At 42.3% G+C, this 22,492-nt stretch overlaps 1 protein-coding gene across 4 annotated transcripts; it reads left to right on the top strand.

The window, feature by feature from the left end:
* Positions 1 to 310: 310 nt before the first annotated feature.
* Positions 311 to 18,916, top strand: LOC106578472 (myelin-associated neurite-outgrowth inhibitor). 4 transcript variants are annotated; one of them, XM_014157299.3, is made up of 7 exons: positions 311 to 711; positions 1,265 to 1,359; positions 1,505 to 1,591; positions 7,854 to 7,996; positions 15,993 to 16,179; positions 16,325 to 16,437; positions 16,737 to 18,916. In XM_014157299.3, exons 2-6 carry the CDS (start codon positions 1,284 to 1,286, stop codon positions 16,423 to 16,425), a joined length of 594 nt encoding a protein of 197 aa, XP_014012774.2. In that variant the 5' UTR covers positions 311 to 711; positions 1,265 to 1,283; the 3' UTR covers positions 16,426 to 16,437; positions 16,737 to 18,916. The 4 variants fall into 4 exon arrangements, with proteins under 4 accessions (XP_014012774.2, XP_014012775.2, XP_082821753.1 ...); XM_014157300.3 differs by having other exon boundaries at positions 323 to 711; positions 15,996 to 16,179; XM_082965627.1 differs by lacking the exon at positions 311 to 711 and adding an exon at positions 2,807 to 2,890 and having other exon boundaries at positions 15,996 to 16,179.
* Positions 18,917 to 22,492: the final 3,576 nt, after the last annotated feature.

The following is a 22,492-nucleotide window of genomic DNA, read 5'->3' as shown; positions in this document are numbered from 1 at the left end:
GATGGATGCAAGAATGCTTCTTTCAGGTTTGATACCGGTTTTGTATGAATAATGTATTGCTGAGCAATGCCAGCACCTAAACAGGTCCAATATGATAACTTGTACAACTTCGTAATTATTTGGTTCCAGACAGACGTTGCCTATGTGTTTTTTTTACTCTACTTGGGATATATGAGTTATATAATGGAGTATAAAATGTTTCACATAAATGCCGTCCCAGACCCAGAGAGACAGTAAAGCGAAAGTAAACATTTTATACAGTACCACATCATGTGACATGGGCAAGATGAGCTTCATACAGCTTTCAGAATAACTGGGAACTCGGAACTCGTAAATCCCTGAATTACGATGTCAATGCCTTCAAGATAACTGGGAAGTCGGGAAAAACGAGCACCGATTGAGAAAAATGGTTTTGAACGGTCATCTAACTCGGAATTCCATGTCGGAAACTCGGGCATCTTTCTAGAGCTCCGACTTTCCGACTTAAAGATCACCAACGTCATGATTTGACCTTGTTTTTCCTGAGATCCCAGTTTTCGTGACAGCGCCACAAGCTGTACTCGGAAGTGACGCCAGCTGCTGGATCATTTTTGTGTGCAGTGAGCCAAGCATAAAAAAAGTGTCAACTCAACCAGTGAGAACCAAAATACAATACCCAAAAGTAAAGAGTCGAGCCAAAGAACAGCAGTCGGAAACTGAGAAATTACAACTGTGAGTATCATTGAAAACTAGAGCTAACATCACAGTTGACATCTATTGTTAAACCTGTTGCCAATATTGGCAAAGACGAAGAGATAGTTGAAGGGTGACTGGAAGAGCCAGTACAAGATAAATAGAGAACGTTAGATGCTAAACGCCCGGCCCTTGTGTTTTTGTGGAGTTACTGCATCGCCTATTGATAAACGCATGTCTGTTAGGTAGCTAGCTAAATTACTATAGCTACCTGATGAAATTTATCAGCACAGACGGACAATAACATGTTTTAAATCTAGTTTGTTTAAATCTAGCTTGCTAGCTACGCTAGGCATTTTATATTTCGATAACCAACATACATTTAGCTAGCTAATGTTAGCTACTGCTGCGATCAAGGCAAGGGTCCCATTACGTTTAAGCGAAAGGGCGCCGTATGATAGCTAATTATGAATGACAAAAAATCATTGATCAATGTAACGTTAGCTAGTTACTTAGCCACTGAATAAAATACTTTGTAAAAAAAAAAAATCTGAATACATTTTCTCAACAATGTGTCTTGTCTTTGTTGCAGTATCTGAAAAGAGTGCATTATGAACCCAGTGTACAACCCTGCACCAACAGGGGTCCCCTATGTCAACCCTAAGGGACATTTAGTAGGATACCCAGGTAAGCAGTGTAACTAGTGTGTAATGGATTGGGAAATGTATACCACCCAAACAGACCAGTGGGTAATTAACACACACTGTTTCTCTAAATGTATGTCTGAGCTTCTGATTTTCTTGTCACTTATATATGACCTTTGACCCTGCAGCTGGATTTCCTGGGGGGTACTCAGCTGGCCCTGCTTACACTCCCAACATGTACCACCCTGGAGCCAACCACCCAGCCTTCCCCACAGGTGAGTTATCAGTCCCTCTCAGAGAGCTGCATGTAGCCTACTCTTGTACAGTGAGTGCATAGATTGTTTTTGTATGTCATCCCTAGGAATTGAACCCACAACCTTAGTGTTATGCATGACGCAACTCGGAGTGCCTGGATACAGCCCTTGGCTGTGGTATATACTGCCCATATACCACAAGCCCCCAAGGTGCCTTATTGCTATTATAAACTGGTTACCAACGTAATTAGAGCAGTAAAAATACATGTTTTGTCATACCCGTGGTATAAAGTACCAGTCAAAAGTTTGGATACACATACTCATTCAAAGGTTTTTCAGCACTCCATCACTCTCCCTCTTGGTCAAATAGCCCTTACACAGCCTGGAGGTGTGTTTTGGGTCATTGTCCTGTTGAAAAACAAACGATAGTCCCACTAAGCGCAAACCAGATGGGATGGCTTATTGCTGCAGAATTCTGTGGTAGCCATGCTGGTTAAGTGTGCCTTGAATTCTAAATAAATCACAGACAGTTTCACCAGCAAAGCACCATCACACATCCTCCATGCTTCATGGTGGGAACCAAACATGCGGAGATGATCCGTTCACCTACTCTGCGTCTCACAAAGACACGGCGGTTGGAACCAAAAATCTCAAATATGGACTCCTCAGACCAAAGGACAGATTTCCACCGGTCTAATGTACATTGTTTGTGTTTCTTGGCCCAATCAAGTCTCTTCTTATTGGTGTCCTTTAGTAGTGGTTTCTTTGCAGCAATTCGACCAAGAAGGCCTGATTCACACAATCTCCTCTGAACAGTTGATGTTGAGATGTGTCTGTTACTTGAACTCTGAAGCATTTATTTGGGCTGCAATTTCTGAGGCTGGTAACTCAGAGGTAACTCTGGGTCTTCCTTTCCTGTGACAGTCCTCGTGAGAGCCAGTTTCATCATAGTGCTTGATGGTTTTTTTGACTGCACTTGAAGAAACGTTGAAAGTTCTTGACATTTTCTGGATTGACTGACCTTCATGTCTTAAAGTACTGATGGACTGTCGTTTCTCTTTACTTATTTGAGCAGTTCTTGCCATAATATGGACTTGGTCTTTTACCAAATAGGGCTACTTCTGTATACTATCCCTACCTTGTCACAACACAACTGTTTGGCTCAAACGCATTAAGAAGGAAATTCCACAAATTAACTTTTAACAAGGCACACCTGTTAATTTAAATGCATTCCAGGTGACTACCTCATGAAGCTGGTTTAGAGAATGCCAAGAGTGTGCAAAGCTGGCATCAAGGCAAAGGGTGGCTACTTTGAAAAATGTAATGTATAAAATATTTTGATTTGTTTAATACTTTTTTTATACATGACTCCATATGTGTTATTTCATAGTTTTGATGTCTTCACTATTATTCTATGATGTGGAAAATAGTAAAAATAAAAACCTTGGAATGAATAGGTTGTGTCCAAACTTTTGACTGGTTGTGTGTGTGTGTGCGTGTGGTGGATTTAAAAAGTCTTCAGACCCCTGTTAAAATGCCAGGTTTTTGTGATGTAAAATAATGAGACAAAGATAAATCATGTCAGAACTTTTTCCACCTTTTAATGTGACCTATAACGTGAACAATTCAATTGAAAAACAAACTGAAATCTTTGAGGGGGAAAAATAAAAATCTCACAATAACCTGGTTGCATAAGTGTGCACACCCTTAAACTAATACTTTGTTGAAGCACCTTTTGATTTTATTACAGGACTCAGTCTTTTTGGGTAGGAGTCTATTAACATGGCACATCTTGATGTGGCAATATTTGCCCACTCTTCTTTGCAAAAGCGCTCCAAATCTGTCAGATTGCGAGGACATCTCCTGTGCACAGCCCTCTTCAGATCACCCCAGAGATGTTCAATTGGATTCAGGTCTGGGCTCTGACCGGGCCATTCCAAAACGTTAATCTTCTTCTGGTGAAGCCATGCTTTCGTGGATTTGGATGTGTGCTTTGGGTCGTTGTCGTGCTGAAAGGAGAACTTCATCTTCAGCATTCTAACGGACGCCTGAAGGTTTTGTGCCAAAATTGCCTGGTATTTGGAACTGTTCATAATTCTCTCCACCCTGACTAAGGCCCTGGTTCCAGCTGAAGAAAAACAGCCCCAAAGCATGATGCTGCCACCACCATGCTTCACTGTGTGTATGGTGTTCTTTGGGTGATGTGTTGTTTTTGCGCCAAACATACCTTTTGGAATTATGGCCAAAAAGTTCAACCTTGGTTTCATCAGACCATAACACATTTTCCCACGTGCTTTTGGGGGACTTGTTTGTTTTTGTAAACTTCAGCCGGGCTTGGATGTTTTTCATTGTAAGAAAAGGCTTCTGTCTTGCCACCCTACCCCATAGCCCATTCATATGAAGAATACGGGAGATTGTTGTCACATGTAGCACACAGCCAGTACTTTCCAGAAATTCCTGCAGTTCCTTTAATGTTGCTGTAGGCCTCTTGGAAGCCTCCCTGACCAGTTTTCTTCTCGTCTTTTCATACATTTTGGAGGGACATCCAGTTTTTGGTAATGTCTCTGTGGTGCCATATTTTCTCCACTTGATGATAACTGTCTTCACTGTGTTCCATGGTATATGTAATGCTTTGGAAATTATTTTGTACCCTTCTCCTGACTGATATCTTTCAACAATGAGATCCCTCTGATGCTTTGGAAGCTCTCTGCGGACCATGGCTTTTGCTCTGTGATGCAACTAAGAAAATGTCAAATCCTACTAGAACAGCTGAACTTTATTTGTGATTAATCAGTCACTTTAAATGATGGCAGGTGTGTAATGACTTCTATTTAACATGAGTTTGAATGTGATTGGTTAATTCTGAACACAGCCACATCCCCAGTTATAAGAGGGTGTGCACACTTATGCAACCAGGTCATTGTAAGGTTTTTATTTTTCATTTCCCCCCCTCGAAGATTTCAGTTTGTTTTTCAATTGAATTATTCACATTATAGGTCACATTAACAGTAGAAAAAGTTCTGACATGATTTCTTTGTCTCATTCTTTTACATCACAAAAACCAGGCATTTTAACAGGGGTGTGTAGACTTTTTATATCCACTGTATATATTACAGTTGAAGTCGGAAGTTTACATACACCTTAGCCAAATACATTTTTTTTTAAATTCACAATTCCTGACATTTTAATCCTAGTAAAAATTCCCTGTCTTAGGTCAGTTAGGATCACCACTTGATTTTAAGAATGTGAAATGTCAGAATAATAGTAGAGATTTATTTCAGCTTTTATTTTTTTCATCACATTCCCAGTGGGTCAGAAGTTTACATACACTCAATTAGTAATTGGTAGCATTGCCTTTAAATTGTTTAACTTGGGTCAAAATGTTTCGGGTAGCCTTCCACAAGCTTCCCACAATAAGTTGGGTAAATCTTGGCCCATTCCTCCTGACAGAGCTGGTGTAACTGAGTCAGGTTTTTAGGCCTCCTTGCTCGCACCCACTTTTTCAGTCTGCCCACAAATTTTCTATAGGATTGAGGTCAGGGCTTTATGATGGCCACTCCAATACCTTGACTTTGTTGACCTTAAGCCATTTTGCCACAACTTTGGAAGTATGCTTGGGGTCATTGTCCATTTGGAAGACCCATTTGCGATCAAGCTTTAACTTCCTGACGGATGTCTTGAGATGTTGCTTCAATATATCCACATAATTTTCCTTCCTCATGAAGCCATCTATTTTGTGAAGTGCACCAGTCCCCCCTGCAGCAAAGCACACCCACAACATGATGCTTCCACCCCCGTGCTTCACAGATGGGATGGTGTTCTTCGGCTTGCAAGCATCCCCCTTTTTCCTCCAAACATAATGATGGTCATTATGGCCAAACAGTTATATTTTTGTTTCATCAGACTAGAGGACATTTCTCCAAAAAGTACGATATTTTTCCCCATGTGCAGTTGCAACCCGTAGTCTGACTTTTTTATGGCGGTTTTGGAGCAGTGGCTTCTTCCTTGCTGAACAGCCTTTCAGGTTATGTCGATATAGGACTTGTTTTACTGTGGATATGGATACTTTTGTACCTGTTTCCTCCAGCATCTTCACAAGGTCCTTTTTGTCTGAGGTCTTGGCTGATTTCTTTTGATTTTCCTATGATGTCAAGCAAAGAGGCACTGAGTTTGAAGGTAGGCCTTGAAATATACTGCTCAAAAAAATAAAGGGAACACTAAAATAACACATCCTAGATCTGAATGAATGAAATAATCTTATTAAATACTTTTTTCTTTATATAGTTGAATGTGCTGACAACAAAATCACACGAAAATAATCAATGGAAATCCAATTTATCAACCCATGGAGGTCTGGATTTGTGGAAAACCACACTACAGGCTGATCCAACTTTGATGTAATGTCCTTAAAACAAGTCAAAATTAGGCTCAGTAGTGTGTATGACCTCCCTACAACGCTTGGGCATGCTCCTGATGAGGTTGCAGATGGTCTCCTGAGGGATCTCCTCCCAGACCTGGACTAAAGCATCTGCCAACTCCTGGACAGTCTGTGGTGCAACGTGGCGTTGGTGGATGGAGCGAGACATGATGTCCCAGATGTGCTCAATTGGATTCAGGTCTGGGGAACGGGCGGGCCAGTCCATAGCATCAATGCCTTCCTCTTGCAGGAACTGCTGACACACTCCAGCCACACGAGGTCTAGCATTGTCTTGCATTAGGAGGAACCCAGGGCCAACCGCACCAGCATATGGTCTCACAAGGGGTCTGAGGATCTCATCTCGGTACCTAATGGCAGTCAGGCTACCTCTGGCGAGCACATGCAGGGCTGTGCGGTCCCCCAAAGAAATGCCATCCCACACCATGACTGACCCACCGCCAAACCGGTCATGCAGGAGGATGTTGCAGGCAGCAGAACGTTCTCAACGGCGTCTCCAGACTCTGTCACGTCTGTCACATGCTTAATCTGTGAAGAGCACAGGGCGCCAGTGGCGAATTTGCCAATCTTGGTGTTCTCTGGCAAATGCCAAACGTCCTGCACGGTGTTGGGCTGTAAGCACAACCCCCACCTGTGGACGTCGGGCCCTCATACCACCCTCATGGAGTCTGTTTCTGACCGTTTGAGCAGACACATGCACATTTGTGGCCTGCTGGAGGTCATTTTGCAGGGCTCTGGCAGTGCTCCTCCTGTGCACAAAGGCGGAGGTAGCGGCCCTGCTGCTGGGTTGTTGCCCTCCTACGGCCTCCTCCACGTCTCCTGATGTACTGGCCTGTCTCCTGGTAGCGCCTCCATGCTCTGGACACTACGCTGACAGACACAGCAAACCTTCTTGCCACAGCTCGCATTGATGTGCCATCCTGGATGAGCTGCACTACCTGAGCCACTTGTGTGGGTTGTAGACTCCGTCTCATGCTACCACTAGAGTGAAAGCACCGCCAGCATTCAAAAGTGACCAAAACATCAGCCAGGAAGCATAGGAACTGAGAAGTGGTCTGTGGTCACCACCTGCAGAACCACTCCTTTATTGGGGGTGTCTTGCTAATTGCCTATCATTTTCACCTGTTGTCTATTCCATTTGCACAACAGCATGTGAAATTTATTGTCAATCAGTGTTGCTTCTTAAGTGGACAGTTTGATTTCACAGAAGTGTGATTGACTTGGAGTTACATTGTGTTGTTTAAGTGTTCCCTTTATTTTTTTGAGCAGTGTATATCCCCAGGTACAAATCCAATTGACTCAAATAATGTCAGTTAGCCTATCTGAAGCTTCTAAAGCCATGACATAATTTTCTGGAATTTTCCAAGCTGTTTAAAGGCACTGTCAAGTTAGTGTATGTAAACTTCTGACCCACTGGAATTGTGATACAGTTAAATAATCTGTCTGTAATCAATTGTTGGAAAAATTACTTGTCATGCACAAAGTAGATGTCCTAACCGACTTGCCAAAACTATAGTTTGTTAACAAGACAATTGTGGAGTGGTTGAAAAACTAGTTTTAGTGACTCCAACCTAAGTGTGTGTAAGCTTCCGACATCAACTGTATATATTTTTGTTGCTCAGAACATGGTGGGCCAAATAAAACCACCGGCGGACCAAATTCGGCCCACGGGCCACCAGTTGGGGAACCCTGTCAATGGACAAAGGCCTAAAATGTATATATATATATATATATATATATATATATATTTTTTTTTTTTCTCCTGTTAAAATGTGTAATAGCCTAGACGGTGTGTTAACAACGTCTCTCCTTGCTGTGTGTTTATATCTCTGAAACCCTCTCTTATAGGTTACGCTCCGGGCACTCCTTTTAAAATGACCTGCTCGCCCACCACGGGGGCTGTCCCACCCTACTCCTCATCACCCAACCTCTATCCTGCAGCAGTCTTCCCTGTGAGGAGCACCTACCCCCAACAGATCCCCTACACACAGGTCAGTCAGTCAGTCAGTTAGTCAACTGACATCATCTGCCTCTACTGTCTGAAGTAGTATGATGTAACTGAACCTGTTTAACTTATTTGTTGTACTGCAGAATTGGTATTTATAGCTGCATTGCTACAAGGTCATAACAGTTACATAGGTCTGCCTTAGACAGTTAAGATACACATTAGCTTGCTGCTGTAGTTGTACTTGTCTTACTGCGGCACTGACATTTGTTTTGGTATTTACTCTTCCTGGGGTCACATTAAGGCAGTGACAGTAGGTGTCACTACTCTTCCTGGGGCAACATTAAGGCAGTTACAGTTGATGTCGGAAGTTTACATACACTTATGTTGGAGTCATTAAAACTCGTCTTTCACTCCACAAATTTCTTGTTTACAAAGTATAGTTTTGGCAAGTCAGTTAGAACATCTACTTTGTGCATGACACAAGTAATTTTTCCAACAATTGTTTGCAGACAGATTATTTACACTTATAATTCACTGTATCACAATTCCAGTGGCTCAGACGTTTACATACACTAAGTTGATTGTGCCTTTTAACAGCTTGGGAAATTCCAGAAAATGATGTCATGGCTTTAGGCTAATTGACATAATTTGAGTCAATTGGTGGTGTACCTGTGGATATATTTCAAGGCCTACCTTCAAACTCAGTGCCTCTTTGCTTGACATGGGAAAATCAAAAGAAATCAGGCAAGACCTCAGAAACAAAATTGTAGACCTCTACAAGTCTGGTCCATCCTTGGGAGCACTTTCCAAACACCTGAAGGTACCACGTTCATCTGTACAAACAATAGTATGCAAGTATAAACACCATGGGACCACACAGCCATCATACCTCTCAGGAAGGAGACGCGTTCTGTCTCCTAGAGATGAACGTACTTTGGTGCGAAAAGTGCAAATCAATCCCAGAATAACAGCAAAGGACCTTGTGAAGATGCTGGAGGAAACGGGTACAAAAGTGTCTATATCCACAGTAAAACGAGTCCTATATGGACATAACCTGAAAGGCCGCTCAGCAAGGAAGAAGCCACTGCTCCAAAACCGCCATTAAAAAAGCCAGACTACGGATTTGCATCTCCACATGGGGATAAAGATTGTACTTTTTGGAGAAATGTCCTCTGGTCTGATGAAACAAAAATAGAGCTGTTTGGCCATAATGACCATTGTTATGTTTGGTGGAAAAAGGGGGATGCTTGCAAGCCGAAGAACACCATCCCAACCGTGAAGCACGGGGGTGGCAGTATCATGTTGTGGGTGTGCTTTGCTGCAGGAGGGACTGGTGCACTTCACAAAATAGATGGCATCATGAGGCAGGTAAATTATGTGGATATATTGAAGCAACATACCTGACTCAGTTACACCAGCTCTGTCAGGAGGAATGGGCCAAAATTCACCAAACTTATTGTAGGATGCTTGTGGAAGGCTACATGAAACCGTTGACCCAAGTTAAACAATTTAAAGGCAATGCTACCTGTTAAGTTCATGTTTTAAGTATCCCTATATTTCTGTTATTATGGGGCTATCACTCATTCAAGAGTGCCCCTGCGCAGGAAGTGTTGTCGTTGATGGACCTAGCCTAGAGTGGAATGGCTACCATGTAGTGTGTTCATACGGTATAGTGAACTTTGTTAAACTGGAACCTTGTCGTTGTGTCATTGAGTTAACATTGGTAGCAGAGGCTGGCTAATAACTACAATGTGCCACCTCGCTTCGACGAGAAGAGGTCGTACGAAAGTTGGAAAAATTAACTTGGAATCTGGACGCGAAAAAGCAAGCACTTGCGGTGGTATTATCGCTCGAGGGAAGAGCGAGAGATACAGCACTGGAAATATCGGTTGAGGATTTGAACATGATGGTATGGGAACTTTGATCAGAGCACTGGATTCTGTATTTCTTAAAGAAGAGAAAGACCGTGCCTACGAGTCATATTCAAACTTTGACAGTGTTACGAGAGATATTTCGGTTGCAATGACGGATTACATCATTGATTTCGAACAGAGGTACAGTAGGATGCGGAAGTACGACATGGTTCTCCCAGATGCAGTGTTAGCTTTCAAGTTGCTAGATACTGCCAGTCTAGATGGTAGGGGGAAACAGTTGGCTTTGACTGCTTGTACTATGCTGACTTTTGCATCAATGAAGTTGGCACTAAAAATATTTTTTTGTGAAAAGACGTCTGTCGCGCCGTTAACAGATGGAATGCAAGTGAGTGACGCAGCATATTACACTGAGCAGCAGAGAAAAGGCGCCAAAAGGCCACGTTCTCAAGACAACCAGAAGAGGGCGCTATTTCCCGGCACAAATCCACTGGACAAATATGGAAGGAGATCAAAAGCACTTACCATTGGGTTAAAGACTGTCCTCATAAAAATGAACAAGTTAAACTATCAGAGGAAAATGTACACACAGAGAGAGAGAGCAGTGTAACATTACACTGTTTTCAAATGAATCTGCTTCTGATACTGAGATTTTTATATAAGAGCGTCTGCTAAATGACTTAAATGTAAATGTTATAGTTGAATCCTTAGGATCTGCTGTGATTGATACTGCATGTACACGGACAGTGTGTGGCGCAAAATGGCTTGATAGCTATATCAGTGAACTAAATATGAAAGAAGTACAAAATATGATTGACACACCAAGCAACAGAGCTTTCAAATTTGGAGATGGGAGAATTGTCCATTCTACCAAGAGAGTTAAGATACCAGCAAAAATTGGTCAGACTAAGTGTCACATTGAAACAGAGATGGTCCCTACAGATATTCCCATATTATTAAGCAAAGCTTCCCTCAAGAAGGCAGGGGCTGTACTAGACATAAAAAATGACAAGGCAGTGATGTTTAAACAACCAGTGACTCTTGAACTTACTACCTCAGGCCACTATTGTGTAAACATTTTAGACAAAGACATCACACAGAGTCCATGTAAAAATGAGATTCTGATGGACACAGAGCACATGGAGATTCTGACAGTCACTGAGAACATGAACACAAAAGAAAAACACAAAGTATTGTTAAAGCTTCACAAACAGTTTGGACATGCTACAGTTGACAGACTTCAGAAGTTACTTAGCAGTTCAGGGAATAATGATGAGTATTTCCATTCTACAGCAGATAGTTAAGGAGAAGTGTATCTATAATTCTTTGAATAACTGTTTAATATTTTATCAACGTTTATGATGAGTATTTCTGTAAATTGATGTGCTCATTCACCGGAAGTTTTGGGAGGCAAAACATTTCTGAACATTACACGCCAATGTAAAATGGGTTTTTTGGATATAAATATGAACTTTATCGAGCAAAACATACATGTACTGTGTAACATGAAGTCCTATGAGTGCCATCTGATGAAGATCATCAAAGGTTAATGATTAATTTTAGCTGTATTTCTGGTTTTTGTGACGCCTCTCCTTGCTTGGAAAATGGCTGTGGTTTTTCTTGTCTCGGCGCTGTCATAACATAATCTAATGTTATGCTTTCGCCGTAAAGCCTTTTTGAAATCGGACAATGTGGTTGGATTAACGAGAACTGTATCTTTAAAATGGGATATAATAGTTGTATGTTTGAGAAATTTGAATTATGAGATTTTTGTTTTGAATTTGCCGCCCTGCTATTTCACTGGCTGTTGAATAGTGTCCCGCGGGTGGGACGCTAGCGTCCCACATACCCCAGAGAGGTTAATGCAACCACTGTGTCAAATTTCCAAAAAGCTTTACGGCGAAAGCACATTTTGTAATAATCTGAGTGCAGCGCTCAGACACCAACAACAAGCAATACAGATACCCGCCATTTTGGAGTCAACTAAAATCAGAAATGGCATTATAAATGTTTGTGTTGTTCGATAAAGTCCATCATTTATGTCCAAATACCTCCTTTTTGTTTGCAGGAAGCGCACACAAAATGTCACGACAACGTCAAAAAAAGTTATATTTACGTTCGTAGAAACATGTCAAACGATGTATAGCATCAATCTTTAGGATGTTTTTATCATAAATCTTCAGTAATATTCCAACCGGACAATCCCATGGTCTTCAAAAAAGAAAAGGAACACAGCTAACTCTCACGTGAGCACGCGCCACAGAACTCATGTCATTCTCTCAGTCATCTGACTCCATATACTCTTATTCTCTCCCCAGTCACAGTAGAAGCATGAAACAACGTTCTAAAGACTGTTGACATCTAGTGGAAGCCTTAGGAAGTGCAAAATGAACCCTAAGTCACTGTATATTGTATAGGCAATCACTTGAAAAACTACAAACCTCAGATTTCCACACTTCCTGGTTGGATTTTTCTCAGGTTTTTGCCTGCCATATGAGTTCTGTTATACTCACAGACATCATTCAAACAGTTTTAGAAACTTCAGAGTGTTTTCTATCCAAATCTACTAATAATATGCATATCCTACCTTCTGAGACTGAGTAGCAGGCAGTTTACTACGGGCACGCCTTTCATCCGGACGTCAAAATACTGCCCCCTACCCTAGAGAAGTTAACAGTTGTGAGACATGTCAAAAATACAGTAAACCTATGCCCAAACTAGCTGTTGGTTGCCACTAGCTTCCAAATACAATGAAACAGTGGCTGTAGATCTACATGAGTTAGCACCAAGTGTGTGGTACCTTCACATAATCGACCACTTCACACACTTCAGCGCTGGAAGCATTGTGAATACAAAGAAACCCAGTGACATCGTCAAGCACTTCATGCATTCCTGGATATGTGTGCATGGCCCTCCCCAGAAATTGTACAGTGACAATGGAGGAGAATTCAATAATAATGAAATAAGAGAAATGGCAGAGAACTTCAACATGGAAGTAAAGACAACTGCTGCATACAGTCCATGGAGCAATGGACTTCTGGAGAGACATAATCAAACACTCACAGAGATCATGCTGAAAGTTAAGCAAGACAATGGATGTGACGAACACAGCCCTAGATTGGGCTTTGATAGCAAAATGCACAATGTTCATGGTTACAGCCCATACCAACTAGTGTTGGTGCAGAACCCTAATTTTCCCTCTGTACTGGTTGACAAGCCACCAGCACTAGAAGGGACCAGTGTGAGTACATGGGTGGGACAGCACCTTTCAGCACTACATGCAGCGAGAAAAGCGTTCACTGAAGCAGAGTGCTCAGAAAGAATTCGCAGGGCTCTGCGTAAACAGCTACGACCCACCGATGAGAAGTACGAAACTGGAAACAAAGTGTACTACAAACGAGTTGACTGTCAAGAGTGGAAGGGACCGGGAGTAGTCATTGGCCAAGATGGTGTGGTGATATTTGTGAGGCACGGAGGCATCATTGTCAGGGTGCATCACTCAAGATTGCGGAAAGTAAATGATCATCAAGATAGAGGGGCTGTTGCTGAGAATCATCCTAATGAAAAGGACACGGTAACAGACACAAACCTACCAGATGTCACATCCAATTATATGCAAACTGGCAGGAAAGGAAGCAGAGAACTTCAACCATGCCACAGATAATACTGTTGAGCGTTCAAATGAGGAAAACATTCAACAGCCACGTGTTAAGAGAACATGGTTGTTCCAATCTGAAAACTGGACAAACTGTTAAATACATGGACAGAGAAAGTGGTATTCCACATACAGCAACCGTCATTGGACGAGCAGGAAAAGCCAAAGGAAAACACCAAAACTGGTACAACTTGCAGTACTCTGAACCAGCTACACTGTCTGGTACAACAGGGTCAGCTGACCTGTCACTTGTAGATAATCTCAGAATTGAACCAATGGAAAATCGAGAAAAACAGAATGACATTCAAAATGATGTACTTGAAACAAAGGACGTGTCATTTGACTCAGCTAAGCTAGATGAGCTCAGTAATTGGAGGAAAAATGGAGTGTTTGAGGAAGTCAAAGACATTGGCCAAAAATGTGTCTCAACAAGGTGGGTGTGTACCCTTAAAGAATCCTTAACTGGAATAGTGCCTAAAGCACGTCTAGAGGTTTTGAGGAGCTGGCTGCTAAACAACTCCCAAAAGACTCACCGACATGCGCCTCAGAGTCACTCCGATTGCTGATGTCAGTGATCTGCCAGAAAAAATGGAAACTTAATTCCATAGACATCAAATCTGCATTTTAGCAGGGAACAGAGCTGTCAAGGGACATTCACATCCGACCTCCGCCTGAAGCTAAATGCGAAGGAACACTGTGGAAACTAAAGAAGTGTGTGTATAGACTGGCAGATGCATCACTCTACTGGTACAACAAAATCAAGGCAACAATGCTGAATACAGGTGGAAAAATGTCACAAGTGGATCCTGCAGTCTTCTATTGGCTTGATCAAGACTGCAATGTGACTGGAGTACTTGCCTGTCATGTTGATGATTTTATCTGGGGTGGCTCACAGACCTTTGCTACAACTGTGATTCCAAACCTCAAAGCTGTTTTCCAGGTCGGCCGTGAGGAGCATGATCATTTTTGTTATGTTGGCATAGAGTTTATTACAGTTGATGGAACAATACTGATGCAACAGGAGAGCTATATCAAGAATCTTCAACCCATTCACATGGATTCTTCAAGAGCCGTACAAAGGAATTGCCCTCTGTGGAATTGAAGCTAATCAATTGAGTTCAAAGATAGGACAAAGTTTATGGGTTGCTAGACAGAGTAGACCTGATGTAATGTTTGATGGTTGCAACTTGGCATCTAACACAAAACACGCCACTGTACAAACCATTCATGAGGCAAACAAAGTTGTTCGTAAACTGAAATCACAACAAGTGACTTTAAAGTTTCAGCATGTTGGAAAAGATGACTCTTTTGAAACTAGTTGTCTTCAGTGATGCTTCGCTAGGGAACCTTACAGATGGAGGCACACAAGGTGGACATCTAATCGTGTTAATGGGTGAAGGAGGAAGATTCTCACCTATCTGTTGGCAGTCAAAAAGGATCAGAAGGGTTGTCCGAAGCACACTTGCTGGAGAAACACTTGCTCTTGCGGATGGAATTGACAATGCGATCTTTCTTGCAACTCTGTTCTCAGAGCTTACCACTGGTGAGACAAAACGGCACATTCTACCTGTAGTTTGTGTCACTGACAACTAACTACTCATTAGTTGATGCTTTGAAGTCAACCAAGTCTGTCACAGAGAAAAGACTTCGTCTTGAGATTAGCAGCAGCAAGGAACTTATTCAAGCACAGAGAATCCAGCGGATTCTGTGGTCGACCACAAAGGAACAGCTTGCTGACTGTCTGACTGAAAAAGGAGCATCCGGTCTTGTGCTCCTACAGGCTCTCCTCCTACAGGCTCTCCTCCTACAGGCTCTCCTCCTACAGGCTCTCCTCCTACAGGCTCTCCTCCTACAGGCTCTCCTCCTACAGGCTCTCCTCCTACAGGCTCTCAGTAATGGAAAGTGGCAGCTTGAGTAATACAAATATAAACGGTCACACAACCCATTTGTAATGGGGAACTTGAATAATACTTGGACATTTTTAATTATGTTGTTGATGTTTAATTTGTCTTTAAAGAAAAGGGGGAGATTGTTAAGTTCATGTTTTAAGTATCCCTATATTTCTGTTATTACGGGGCTATCACTCAGTCAAGAGTGCGCCTGTGCAGGAAGTCTTGTGGTTGATGGACCTAGCCTAGAGTGTGTTCATACGGTATAGTAAACTTTGTTAAACTGGAACCTTGTCGTTGTGTCATTTCGAGTTAACACTACCAATTACTCATTGAGTGTATGTAAACCTCTGACCCACTGGGAATGTTATGAAAAAATAAAAGCTGAAATAAATCTCTCTACTATTATTCTGAAATTTCACATTCTTAAAATAAAGTGGTGATCCTAACTGACCTAAGACGGGGCATTTTTACTGGGATTAAATGTCAGGAATTGTGAAATTGAGTTTAAATGTATTTGGCTAAGGTGTATGTAAACTTCTGACTTCAACTGTATATACAGTTTAAAATATTACATTCTGTTTCATAAAACTGTACCTAATAACACTTGTCTCTCTCTCTCAGCAGCAAGGCACTTACTACACACAGCCTCTGTACGCAGCCCCACCCCATGTCATTCATCACACTACAGTGGTCCAGTCCAATGGGATGCCAGCAGCCATGTATGCCCCGCCCATGCACCACCAGTCCCGCCCCCACAACGGCGTAGCCATGGGGATGATAGCAGGGACCACTATGGCCATGTCAGCCGGTGAGTTCCATTTAGAATTTGTTTTTATGCGTTTACCATTTTTTAAAAACGTTTTAATACACACAATCCGCTCGCAACAGTGTTAAATAAATGGGTTTTGCGCTGTCTAATTTCCGGACCTCTCCCACCTCCTTCCTTTCTCCAGGAACTTTGTTGACGCACTCCCCCACCCCCCACCAAGTTACAATGCCCACATACCGACACCCAGGCGTACCCACCTACAGCTATGTTCCCCCCCAGTGGTAAAGTGATGGCACTGTGAGTACTGAATACATCCTCCATATCATATTCTCTCCGGTCAATATGGATGGGAATGAACACTGGGAAACAGCACTGACACTAGAATACATAATGGTTACAATTTATAGTCAGGAAATATTTAAATTCAGGTAGGGTATTTATATATATTTTTTGGGGGGGGGTTAGCTGTGGGCAATAGCTTCATGTCAATTAGGATAATACCCCCTGTCAGTAGAAATACTTCTATGTGTAGAAAGACCAACAGTAGGTATTATTACTGTGTATTTAATCAACTGTTTCTCTGCTTCTCTCTGCAGGTCAGACGATGGTAGATATGCATTCACACTCCAGTTGGTGATGACGCTCTCTGGTGTCTCGTGTCAGCTATCCTTCCTTCCTTCCTTCCTTCCTTCCTTCCTTCCTTCCTTCCTTCCTTCCTTCCTTCCTTCCTTCCTTCCTTCCTTCCTTCCTTCCTTCCTTCCTTCCTTCCTTCCTTCCTTCCTTCCTTCCTTCCTTCCTTCCTTCCTTCCTTCCTTTCTTCTTTCCAAGCATACTGTGAATCTGAAGCCTAACTACAAAACAACACCAGGTGTGTTCAGAACAGGATGAAGAGAATATTCCTACTGCTGACTATTCCTGTTTTGAATGATACTATCCAAGAATCCTTCACTCACCGTGCTGCATATCTGACAGCTAAGTCTCCATGCAAACTTGTGTTTTGTGTACTGCCTTGCGATTTTTATAGCTAACTCTATTAAGTGGTGAAAAGGGAGTTTGAATTTTGTTTAGATTTTCAGATCCATTTTGAGTTGAATGCATGTGTGTATATACACTGAGTGTATGAACATCAGGAACACCTTCCTAATATTGAGTTGCACCCCCCTTTGCCCTCAGAACAGCTTTAATTCATCGGGGCATGGCCTCTACAAGGTGTCAAAAGTGTTCCACAGGGATGTTGGCCCATGTTGACTCCAATGCTTCCCACAGTTGTCAAGATGGCTGGATGTCCTTTGGGTGGTGGACCATTCTTGATAAGCATGGGAAACCAATGAGCGAGAAAAACCCAGCAGTGTTGCAGTTCTTGACACAAACTGGTGCGCCTGGCACCTACCATAACCCATTCAAAGACACTTAAATCTTTTGTCTTGCTCATTCACCATCTGATTGGCACACATACACAATCCATGTCTCAAGGCTTGAAAATCCTTCAATAAGGGATCATAGCTTTCACTTGGATTCACCTGGTCAGTCTCATGGAAACAGCAGGTGTTCTTTAATGTTTTGTACCCTCAGTGTAAAAGAAGAAATAACACTAGCTCAATCTACCTTCTGTGACTAATGCAAAATCATCCAAAAGAATGCAATTTTGAATCACTGGTGCCATTTCTTAATGTGAAACATTAAAAGAAAGGAACAAGTTAATTTCACACAAACAGGTAACTTGAGTTTAACACACAAAGCTGTGCAGAACAATTGTTTTCGTTGCTTGTTTTTGGTAATGTTGCTAGGATGCTATTATTTCTCTGGGGGATGCTGTGTTAACATTTGTTTGTTGGCCATTTTTGTATTATGGGAAGGTGGGCCTTTTTGAGTTTTAAGCCTCTGTCTCAGATGTCTGATATCCATTCCAACACGAAAACATTATTCACGCTCTTTGCCCATGGAAGATGTAGCACAGACTTGAGTCCTAAAGGTCTTAGATAGGGAAAGGAAACGAAGAGGCCCTGAACAGTGCTTTACTTGGGTAGGAGCTCACCGGACCTGAGTACAGGCACCTCAAATGTTTTACTGCTTGAGCTCCTGTTCCCATTAGCTAAAAAGTATCTGGCACCCAAAATGAATACCGGAACCAATTTCAGTTCAAGTCAAGTACTGGCCCTAAAGGAAGCTAGCAGAATGACTGACCTGTCATGACATTTCATCTATTACTGGTCACAAAGGAAAGGATTTGAGAAAAGGAAGCAATTTAGAACTATTCGGACTCCATCCTACAGTGAGTGATGGTGCGAGAGCATTTGTATGCATGTGAGCGTGTTTGTGTATAATTCTATTTGCTGAAAGAGGATTAAAATACTAAAGCCATTGTGCATACAGACGTAATGTATGTATCATACCTGAACATTTCTACAGATTCCTTTCTGTTATTGGTTTGGGTTTAACCACACCAAGAGCTACAGACTTTAGAATCACTGCAAAACTGAGACATTTTAACAGGTTTTAATCTTTTATCCTGGATTTATTTGAATGTATTAAATAGATTAGAATTTGCTTAGTATTATTGGAAGAAAATTCACATTTGAGATGCTCTGTTTTAAGGAAGCCAGAACTTGACATTGTTTGCTAGTTACAAGGCCCCACCAGAACTCACCAACATATCATTGTCTTTGATTTGCTCGTCTATATTGCCTTTACAAGACGTCACCTCAGTTACTGAATGTTTTATGTGTTTTTGTTATTTTCAAGAAAGACCAAAAAATACAATTATGAGAATTGTCAATGGTTTCTATTTAAGAATTTCATTGAATCATGTCACCTTCACATTTCTAGGGACCCATGTTATATGGTGTTTAAGCTGACCACTATAACACATGCTCCAAGCTATGTCTTCTGAAGCCTGCGTCTAGCTAGCCCATTGGGATACCTTTTGTTTTCAGGCTCACTGCAGTAATCTGGTCAGATAATGTTTAAATGCCCACTAGGTGGACCATATGTCTCATATCTGCCTTCAGCGTCTACAATCGTGGCCAAAAGTTTTGAGAATGACACAAATATTAATTTTCAAAGTTTGCTGCTTCAGTGTCTTTAGATATTTTTGTCAGATGTTACTATGGAATACTGAAGTATAATTACAAGCATTTTATAAGTGTCAAAGGCTTTTATTGACAATTACATGAAGTTGATGCGAAGAGTCAATATTTGCAGTGTTGACCCTTCTTTTTCAAGACCTCTGCAATCCGCCCTGGCATGCTGTCAATTAACTTCTGGGCCACATCCCGACTGATGGCAGCCCATTCTTGCATAATCAATGCTTGGAGTTTGTCAGAATTTGTGGGTTTTGTTTGTCCACCCGCCTCTTGAGGATTGACCACAAGTTCTCAATGGGATTAAGGTCTGGGGAGTTTCTTGGCCATGGACCCAAAATATTGATGTTTTGTTCCCCGAGCCACTTAGTTATCACTTTTGCCTTATGGCAAGGTGCTCCATCATGCTGGAAAAGGCATTGTTCGTCACAACTCTTCCTGGATGGTTGGGAGAAGTTGCTCTCGGAGGATGTGTTGGTACCATTCTTTATTCATGGCTGTGTTCTTAGGCAAATTTGTGAGTGAGCCCACTCCCTTGGCTGAGAAGCAACCCCACACATGTATGGTCTCAGGATGCTTTACTGTTGGCATGGCACAGGACTGATGGTAGCGCTCACCTTTTCTTCTCTGGACAAGCTTTTTTCCAGATGCCTCAAACAATCGGAAAGGGGATTCATCAGAGAAAATGACTTTACCCCAGTCCTCAGCAGTCCAATCCCTGTACCTTTTGCAGAATATCAGTCTGTCCCTGATGTTTTTCCTGGAGAGAAGTGGCTTCTTTGCTGCCCTTCTTGACACCAGGCCATCCTCCAAAAGTCTTCGCCTCACTGTGAGTGCAGATGCACTCACACCTGCCTGCTGCCATTCCTGAGCAAGCTCTGTACTGGTGGTGCCCCGATCCCGTAGCTGAATCAACTTTAGGAGAAGGTCCTGGTGCTTGCTGGACTTTCTTCGGTGCCCTGAAGCCTTCTTCACAACAATGTAGGTGCAATCTTACTGGCAGCAATATCCTTGCCTGTGAAGCCCTTTTTGTGCAAAGCAATGATAACGGCACGTGTTTCCTTGCAGGTAACCATGGTTGACAGAGGAAGAACAATGATTCCAAGCACCACCCTCATTTTGAAGCTTCCAGTCTGTTATTCGAACTCAATCAGCATGACCGAGTGATCTCCTGCCTTGTCCTCATCAACACTCACACGTGTTAACGAGAGAATCACTGACATGATGTCAGCTGGTCCTTTTGTGGCAGGGCTGAAATGCAGTGGAAATGTTTTTGGGGGATTCAATTCATTTGCATGGCAAAGAGGGACTTTGCAATTAATTGCAATTCATCTGATCACTCTTGATAACATTCTGGAGTATATGCAATTTGCCATCATACAAACTGAGGCAGCAGACTTTGTGAAAATGAATATTTGTTTCATTCTCAAAACTTTTGGCCATGACTGTATGCATTTAGTCAATGTGTGTATTGGATGTTAGTGTTTGTGTGAATATGTGCTATTCTCCATAAGATTTCTAGTTATGTAGAATGTGTGTGTGTGTGTGTGTCAAATTTGTGGATTCAGCTAGTTGTCGTCTAGAAGCGACAACTGCTCAGCCACGAAGTGGTAGGCCACACAAGCTCACAGAACGGGACCGCCGAGTGCTGAAGCGTGTAGCATGTAAAAATTGTTTGTTGCAACACTCACGACCGAGTTCCTAACTGCTTTTGGAAGCAACGTCACCACAAGAACTGTTCGTCGGGAGCTTCATGAAATGGCTTTCCATGGCCGAGCAACCGCACACAAGCCTAAGATCACCATGTGCAATGCCAAGCGTCAACTGGAGTGGTGTAAAGCTCGCCGCCGTTGGACTCTGGAGCAGGCGAAAAGCATTCTCTGGAGTGATGATTCACGCTTTACCATCTGGCAGTCCGACGGACAAATCGAGGTTTGGTGGATGCCAGGCGAATGCATAGTGCCAATTAAAAAGTTTGGTGGAGGAGGAATAATGGTCTGGAGATGTTTTTCATGGTTCAGGTTGGGCCCCTTACTTCCAGTGAAGGGAAAAATCTTAACGCTACAGCATACCATGACATTCCAGACGATTCTGTGCTTCCAAGTTTGTGGCAACAGTTTGGGTAAGGCCCTTTTTTATTTCAGCATGACAATGCCCCCGTGCACAAAGCGAGGTCCATACAGAAATGGTTTGTCGAGATTGGTGTGGAAGAACTTGACTGGCCTGTACTGAGTCCTGACCTCAACCCCAGTGGCATTTCTAGCTTGTATGGCTTCCTGGGCGAACCCCCCACTTCAGCCACCCCCCCCCCCCCCCCCCCAAAAAAGCACCATTATGCATTAACTCATTTTTATTCAGACATTTGGAACAACACAAATAAATAATCAAAACATTTAAAACTATATAAATATATACAAAAATTAGACTCATAAATATCAAAAAGAAGGAACAAAGACAAATAGAAACAAATTGTAGTATATAAATTCAAATAAAAAAGAGAATCAAATTATTATGCTATTACCCTATTGCTAACAAAAAACACACAAATACAATTAAATTGCACAAATTCTATATCACACAAATAGAATAACACACTTATAAAGAAGATAACCTGCTTATTGCACTTCAAACAAGAGAAACAAATTAATTGCACTACTAATTGCATTAGTACTGTACAAAGTTAGATGTGTGCTATTTTATATATTCCCTCGCTCCCCCTACTTCTGGCTTCCAGTGGGGAGACCTGAGATCAACCTACCACTGCCCCCCTCCCCATCTCGTACTTCTGAGTGGGAGACCTTCCCAGGCAGTAGCCTGCCTAGCTCACAAACTAGAATCAGGGCGCCCACTCTGACAAGGTTAATTGACCCACAGTCCCACACGATGACATGATATCATTGACGTGACGTGCAAATGAGCGATTGAAAACCGATCGCGCAAATGTCAACATTCAGAATATTTTTTTGGTGCGGGCGCCCCATGCCACACCCGGCAAGATGCTGCCCATGTCGCCTATGCTTAAATCCGCCACTGCTCAACCCCATCGAACACCTTTAGGATGAATTGGAACACCAACTGCGAGCCAGGCCTAATCGCCCAACATCAGTGCCTGACCTCACTAATGCTCTTGTGGCTGAATGGAAGCAAGTCCCCGCAGAAATGTTCCAACATCTAGTGGAAAGCCTTCCCAGAAGAGTGGAGGCTGTTATAGGAGCAAAGGAGGGACCAACTCCATATTAATGCTCATGATTTTGAAAATGAGATGTTTAACG

Source organism: Salmo salar, chromosome 19 (genome assembly GCF_965601325.2).
Source record: "Salmo salar chromosome 19, fSalSal1, whole genome shotgun sequence".
NCBI classification, from domain to species: domain Eukaryota; kingdom Metazoa; phylum Chordata; class Actinopteri; order Salmoniformes; family Salmonidae; genus Salmo; species Salmo salar.
This window is presented reverse-complemented; position numbering and strand designations above follow the sequence as displayed.

Coding starts and splice junctions, on each gene's coding strand:
- LOC106578472 (XM_014157299.3), top strand. CDS start 1,284: ATGAACCCAGTGTACAACCCTGCACCAACAGGGGTCCCCTATGTCAAC. Junction 7,997..15,992: donor AACAGATCCCCTACACACAG/GTCAGTCAGTCA, acceptor TCTCTCTCTCAG/CAGCAAGGCACTTACTACAC. Junction 16,180..16,324: donor CACTATGGCCATGTCAGCCG/GTGAGTTCCATT, acceptor TCCTTTCTCCAG/GAACTTTGTTGACGCACTCC.